The sequence below is a fragment of the Hyperolius riggenbachi genome, chromosome 3 (genome assembly GCF_040937935.1).
Source record: "Hyperolius riggenbachi isolate aHypRig1 chromosome 3, aHypRig1.pri, whole genome shotgun sequence".
Lineage (NCBI taxonomy): Eukaryota > Metazoa > Chordata > Amphibia > Anura > Hyperoliidae > Hyperolius > Hyperolius riggenbachi.
The window spans coordinates 59,191,014-59,198,898 of record NC_090648.1 but is presented as its reverse complement, the minus strand read 5'-3'; the positions used below and the strand labels follow the sequence as shown (position 1 = coordinate 59,198,898).

The 7,885-nt window shown below is 40.7% G+C and overlaps 1 protein-coding gene across 1 annotated transcript in view; it reads left to right on the top strand.

The window, feature by feature from the left end:
• Positions 1-516: 516 nt before the first annotated feature.
• The window catches only part of LOC137562129 (zinc finger protein 850-like), an 82,107-nt gene continuing 74,738 nt past the window's right edge, over positions 517-7,885 (top strand). The window contains exons 1-2 of the mRNA XM_068273460.1: positions 517-591; positions 3,591-3,652. Coding sequence (XP_068129561.1) covers positions 517-591; positions 3,591-3,652 — 137 coding nt within the window. The remainder of the gene's footprint in view (positions 592-3,590; positions 3,653-7,885) is intronic.

The window sequence follows — 7,885 nt, the reverse complement described above, 5'->3', positions numbered from 1 at the left end:
ATGCTTCACCTTAACTTGTTACCCTCTCCCCAGCACTAACCCTGCTATAATTAAGCCTAACCCTAGATTTTGTAGTTCACTTTTTCAACTCTGTCATAGCCAGTAATGTTACTCAGCTATACTTATAGTTGATCATAGTACTTGGCTATCAGCTCTGCACCCAATCTGGAGTGTTCAGTGCTGACTGCCCAACTCAATCACTTGCAACCCCAATAGTTAGTGTTCAGCGATATAATAGCCGTACTTCAGTATCAAATTTAATTACTCAGTACAACATAGCTGAAAATTTACATTGTGATTTATAACTGCCCAGAGTGTGAGGAAAGCTTCCCTTATCAATCAGAGCTTATTAGACACCAGAGAAGTCACACCGGGGAGAGGGTGTTTTTCTGTACAGAGTGTGAAAAACAGTTCACTGACAAGTCGAACCTTAAAGCACACCAGAGGATCCACACCGGAGAGAAGCCATTTTCTTGTTCTGAATGTCAAAAATGTTTCAGTCAGAAGCAACACCTCATGACTCATCAGAGGATTCATACTGGAGAGAAGCCTTTTTCCTGCTCCGATTGTGACAAATCTTTCTCTGACAAGGTAAACCTTACAAAGCATCGGAGGATTCATACTGGAGAGAAGCCTTTTTCCTGCTCAGAATGTGACAAATCTTTCTCTGAGAAGACAACCCTTATAAAGCATGAAAGGATTCATACTGGAGAAAAACCTTTTTCCTGCTCTGAATGTCAGAAATGTTTTGCCACAAAATCATCTCTCATTTCACACTAACACATTCACACAGGAGAAAAGCCATTTAAATGTACAGAATGTAATACAAGTTTCGCAAAGAAGGTACATCTTACTCGGCATGAGAGAACGCACACAGGAGAAAAGCCATTTAAATGTATAGAATGTGATCAATGTTTTTCACTTAAGGAATATCTTACTCTGCATCAGAGAAGTCACACAGGAGAAAAGCCATTTAGTTGTTTAGAATGTGGCAAGAGCTTCTCACACCAGTCAGATCTGAGAAGACATCAGAAGATACATGAGCGAGTGGATGTTAGCCTGTAAACAATGTTTTAATGAACATTTTGCTGTAGCATCACAGGATTATGATGCGTGATTAGTAGAAAAGATTAATTCACATATGTGATTTGGGGGTTGATGCACAAATCTGCAGTAATATTGCTGTACACAGAGCAATATTACTGTTACTACCGGCAGCAGGTTACCGTGAGTCCTGTTATTTGTATGACCCATGGTACTCAGGTAACAAGAGCATTCCTATGGTAACAACATTAGTAACGGTTGTTATTGTAGCAATGCGAGCAGTATTTGAGCACCGCAGGTTGCGCTAATAGAAAAAGTCGCAGTAACCTGCTGCCAGTAGTAAAGGTAATTTTGGCGTGCATTGTCTGCAAACAGCAATATTACCACAGCTTCATGCACACATAGGAAGCTTAAGCCACCATCACAGAACATAAGAAAAACAGAAAGTACAATATTTTTGGTGACGTATTAAGACCATTACAATGAAGTGAACTGTGATCGGCGGGTACATGGAAACCTGGCCATTTTTTTAAATATACATTTACATTATGTGCACAATGGACTGTAATAATAGAAGGATACCCATTTTATCAGTGTGTCATGTAGTGTTAGGTTATGATCTGTAACTTGCCCTTGCAATCTATTGTTAACTTTGATGTGAAATGATGCAACTTTTTTTATTTCTATATTTGCATGAATATGTGTTCATCATTGAATTTAGAAAATTATGTCAATCTGAAGTTAAAATAATCTTTGAGGCCCCGATTGACATAGGGTGGTGGGATAGATGAAGATTTGAATATGTTTTAATTTGTCGTATATGTTTTATCTGCTCATTAATGGAGGTGGTTATGTGATTTAAGATTGTTTTAATAAAAACTGTAAATTCTTTAATATGTTTTCTGTGCTGGAAATATTGTTTGAATTGTTTTTCTATAATATGTATCTTTAGTTTGATTGCCACTGTATCTTCTCTTAAAAACAAAAATACCAATCCATGGCTTAGCCAAGTAGGGTTATCTGATTTATCCAATCAGCAGAATGTACAGAAAGACTGATTCAGTGTTTCAGGACAGATAACTGGGGACCAGAGAAAGGAATAAAGCCCAAATCATTGTGCTTGTGGGTCTTTTTATATGTTCTACAGGTTGAATATTTGGCATAGACCTCGTATCCCGCTTTTTCAGTCGTGTATCTGGGTGTGGTGGTAACTGGGAATGAGTGAGAAAGTCTCTGGCAGTTTCAACTTTTTTTTTGCGAAAAGCATTAAAGTCAAGGGGGAAACTTTAGAGTTTAAATGCATGCTGGAATCACCAAATTTGCTAAGTATATTAAGGAGAACAGTGGTAACAATTGCCTGTAATTTAATAATATTGTTGAATGCACGTGTGTTAGTCCCTTGGCACTATGTAACAATTAACCAGCGCCACAGTCCTACATGCAATCACCATAAACATAGTTGTCGGGTGGGATTGCTGCAGATAGTCCAATTTCCAAGTGTTTACTGTTGATCCTGCTGCGCTTTCCACCAGTAACAATAATACAAAAATAAAGCATAAGGTAATAACATCCAAAAACCTTCATTCAATCATACCCCAGTGTCTGTGAAAACAAGTGCCATGCGTCACTACAAACTCCTAATACTGCATTGCTCACCAGATGTAATCCACCTCTGTTGTCAGGTGGGTCATGCGTATTTTGGTCTCAATTCCTTTCTGCGCATTCTGGGTTATTCTAAAATGACACAGTTGATCTCCACATAGAGTAGGACAGTTATAATTAGAACAATCTGTGCTCAAACCTATTCCCTGTGTAAGCGGGACGCCAGCAATCAGTGCTATTTCACACTCCCCAAGATTCACACTGTAACTGCTCACCAGATGCAGCCCAAATCTCTCTTGCAGGTGGAAACAGCGCTGGAATAAACTGATGCACTCCAAATGTTTTAGCTCCAACTTGTGCTTTTAAACAAATAACGATTCTCAATAAAACATAAAACCAATATAGTGCAAAACCTTTTTCCACCTGCAAGAGAGAGGTGGGTCACATAAGTCCCAAAAGTCCCATAAACCAATGTTATTTTTTCAGTGTATAAATAGCAATCTTAAAGGGAACCAGAGACGAAGCACCCTCATGTATTTTACCATATATATCAGTGGGAACATTTGAGAAAACACCTACCTTGCTTTCTGCTTCATTCTGCACTGCACAGCCTGCTTCAGTCTGTGTTCTCTCATGTCTTTTCAATTCCAAGCCTACCCCCTGCTGGCTCTGCTCAGGAATAATTATAGCTGAGTCATTATAGCAAAGCCAGACTGAATGCTCAGTAGGGGATTTTATCAGGTTTGATAAGGAACAAGCTGTGCAGTGCAGTGCAGAATGAAACAGACAGCAGGTTAGGTGTTTTCTCTAATGTTCCCACTGATATATAGTAAAATACATGAGTGTGCTTCGTCTCTGGTTCCCTTTAGACAAATCTTTATAGTTTTTTTTTTACTGCATGAAAGCAATCCAATTATGAGATAGTATTGTATCTGTTCTTATAGGCTGACCATGAAGACTTTCCTTTTGAGCATAAAGGATACCTGATGGTACAGAAAAATGAATGGTATGAGTGTGTGTGGGGAGGTGCAGAGATGCTTGCTGCACCTCTCGTGTGCCAGCATCTCCTTCTATTTGCAGTAAAAAGCCCTGTTCTGTAACTGTGGTCAGCATGGTCAGCACTCTTTGATCCAGACATACTACACTGTGCATGCACAGTAGCCTTGTGACTGAACTTTCCGCTTGCCTCCTTCCATGTGCACATACAGGGAGCGCAGTTACAAGACTGCTGACCTGACATACTGTGCATGTGCAGCATAGTCTGTTTACTTCAAAGGGTGCCAACCAAGCTTAGGGCGTAAGGATTTTTACTGCACAAGGATGGTGATGCTGGCACACAGGAGGTGTGGTAAGCATCTGCACACCTCCTCACACTCACATACAGCCATTAAATTTTTTCTGCTCCAGCTCGACTCAGGTATCCTTTAAGTGATGAGGACATGGGGCTTGATTCACAAAGCGGCACTAAGTGTTAGCTCCGCTGTGAAAAGCCTTTAGTGCCCCTTAACGGCCGCTTAGCTACTTCGCTCACAGGACCACCCACATTGTGCGCAGTGCGACGGGACAGTAATAGTGCGCCCTGTAACCGGTGCACCCGGTGTGATGAAAACAGTGCATCGGGTGCCCCCGCGCACTATTACTGTCCTGCCGCGCTGTGCGTGATGTGAGTGGTCCTGTGGGCACAAACCACCTAACGCTGTGGTTTGCGCCTACTAGCTCTCAAGGCCTCCTAGCCAGCTTAGCGTCGGCTAGCGAATCGAGGCCATTGAGTGATGGCTACATGCAGCAGTGATTTCTTAGGAAATTAAAATTAATGTATTTTTGAATACAATATCAGAATGCGCAATAGGTGGATTTATTTGAAACAAATTATTAAAATTGTATTTTTTAAGATAAAAAAATTTCTGTGTAATTCTTGTGAATTACAACCTAATATGAAACAAGCAGTATTATAGATTATCACATGCTAATTACAAGTGTCAAAAAAGTGATTATCATTAATTAAGTTGAAACAATATCTGGCCTCAATAGTTGAAGCCAACCTGTAAATACTTAATTTTCCTGCATTAATTTTCCCTTTAAGTGACAAAGACAATACATTGCAGCTTGTAGAGCAGACCACAATTCTTCTTTGCTAACCATAATACTCAAGAGGACCTGTCTGTGATTCCAAAATCTTAAGCGCTATGGGCAGTATAAGATTTTACAAAATAGAGGTGAGCCTAAATAAACAACAGAAAAACACAGAGCACATTTTTATGGTCTATCTTTTAAAGTGAACTAGGACACCCTTTTTTAACATTTTTCTTCTCAGTAAAGAATATTGTACTAAAATAGCCTGAAAGGGCTACAGTTAATAATATTTTAGAATTGTAAAAATAAATGCAATTTCTTGATTTATTTTAATGTATGCTCACCAGTAGTCTATATAATAATGTTGTTTCTAAAGTTATATACAATAAAAATAGGCTCAAATGTAAAACTAATATCAACCTAGAGGTTAGCCTGCATGGATTATCCAGGCAATACAAATAGCATTTTATTATTATCACCAACATATGTAGCTTTGTTCAAGTCAGTCTTTTTAGAGAGATCACTTGTGACATCAGCAGGAATGCTCTTCTAAAATTCAGTTGAACAAATGAGAGTGAAGAGTATTTTTTATTTTCTTATTTCATTTTAAAAAGTTGTTTTTATTTTATTTTTTTAAAGGTTTAGCCGATAGGCGTTGGCAGGTCGAAGTGGTGTTGCCGCCATTCCATGTCAGTTCACGGAGGGTGTCTCCGTGAACAGCCTGCAAGCCTCCGATCGCGGCTCGCAGGCTAAATGTAAACACGCGGGGAAGAAATCCCCTGTGTTTACATCCCACGGCACTGCTGCGCAGCAGTGCCGTAAAGGAGATTGGCGATCCCCGGCCACTGTTTGGCCGGGGATTGCCGGCATCTGATAGGCTGAAGCCTATCAGAGGCGGCGCAGGACGGATTACCGTCCTGTGACACCCAGAAAGAGGAGGGGAGAGAGGGAAAGAGAGGGAGGCTGGGAATCGCTGCAGAGGGGGGCTTTGAGGAGCCCCCCCGCTACACGCAGGTAGCTGGTGGTGATCAGACCCCCCCAGCAGGACATCCCCCTAGTGGGGAAAAAAGGGGGGAAGTCTGGTCACCCTGCCTGCAAAGTGATCTGCGCTGTGGGCTGAAGAGCCCACACAGCACAGATCACATCAAAATCGCCTGGTCCTTAAAGGGACTCCGAGCTCACCCAAAAAAAGAAAGTTGTACTCACCAGGGGCTTTCTCCAGCCCAGTGCTGGTCGGGAGGTCCCACGCCGGTGTCCTGGCTCCTCTCCTTCTCCCCGCTCGGGAATGGCTGACAGGCCGCAGCCCGGGCGACACTCGGCAGAGTGTCGGGCTGCAGCTTCCGCGTATGACGCGGCTGACGTCACATGACGGCCGCCTCGCGTCATCACGGCAGCCGGCGTGAAAGTACTGCGCATGCGCGATTAAAGCGTGCATGCGCAGTACTTTCACGCCGGCCGCCGTGATGACGCGAGGCAGCTGGCGTGTGACGTAATCCGCGTCATACGCGGAAGGAGCAGCCTGACACTCGGGCGAGTGTCGCCCGGGCTGCGGCCTGTCAGCCATTCCGGAGCGGGGAGAAGGAGAAGAGCCAGGACGGCGTCGTGGGACCTCCCGACCAGCACTGGGCTGGAGAAAGCCCCAGGTGAATACAACTTTCATTTTTTTTATGAGCTCGGAGTCACTTTAAGTGGTTAAATAGAAAGGTATGAAATAAACCTAATGAGAGGAGGTCACCTGATAGCAGAGCATCAGAGCACATTTCCAATGTAGGAAGAAGAATTTTGTGCTGTGATATACAAGTATTTAATATATTCAGATATTAAATAATGTAAGTTTTAATGTCAGAGCAAGAAAATAATAGAAAAAAAAATAAATGAATAGATTTTAAGGAAAATGCTTTCCAAGTTTGTGAATTAGGTACTGAACATATTATAGTGAATGCATTGAACAGTGAAACTAATTATCATTATAGTGACCTCTGTATTGTGGTCACATCTGTTGTTATGTTATTGAAGAAGGTCCAACTTTGGTCAGATTCTCACCCTTACCTTTTGTTTTTATTGTGAAATGTTAATGATGTTCTCACTTTGCTAGGTGGGGGGTTATTTAAATAAAGAGGTGTTTAAACTGCCCTTTTATACTACTGCAAACACACTTTTTGTTATTAAAAATAAACTTTTTTAACCAATGGAAAACAACCTCACATTAGTGAATAATGAAAAAGCAAATATAAGATGGGTCAGGCCTAAGTCAGGTAGCAGAATACCAGAGACTTCCCAGGAAAAAGGAGTTCCAGTACTGCATCCTACCAGGTAACTATGACCATTCTGATTTATTCAATTGAAATATTAGTCTAAATGCATTGTGGTTTTGTATTGTGCTATTTTGCTTTCTTTAGTTTATATTTTTTAAGATCAATTATGTTAATAAGTTTGATATTACATAAACCAGTAGGTGGAATTCTTATAACTGGGTGATAGATGTTGTGGTGTTATACTGTACAAAAGTGCACCTGTTATAAGGAAAACATTAAAACTAGTTTTAAGCCTGAGCTAAACTTTTTTGTATGTGGTTAAAAGATTTAACTTCTTGTTAATAAGTGCTTTTTAAGTCATCTTTGTCTGATTATTTAAAAATAAAGTGTAAATATTATTATTGTTCATAAAAAGGCTAAATAAATCCCACATGCAAAAGAGAATTTGATAAACAAATTAGGAATGATAAAAGGAATTTACCGTCTATCAGACTTCAGTCACCAGTCATAAGGAGATATGTAGGTCAGTTATAAAAAATAATAATGTAACATTTTAAAAGAGAAGTAAAACAATCTAGAGGGCAGTAGTCAAATAAGAACTAAAGCCTGACTGGCAGGGGACAGTAGAGAAGGGAAGGCTGACAATAAGTGGCCGGAGGGCACAGTTCTCAGAGTCATCTGAGGGTAAGTGGTATGAGGAATAGTGACATGAGCCAGTAAAAAATAAACCCATTCCTGGCAAGGACCTATGCAAAGTTGCCAGTAGACTGCTTACTCATGGCACACTATTCTGGCAGCTGGAAAGTGCACTTTGCATATACGGTAAGTAAAAGAGGCAAGTGTTCATGTTGGTGCTGTTATTTCTTTTGTTATGAATGTTGTCAACAATATTGTAATAACAGCTTAGCAAC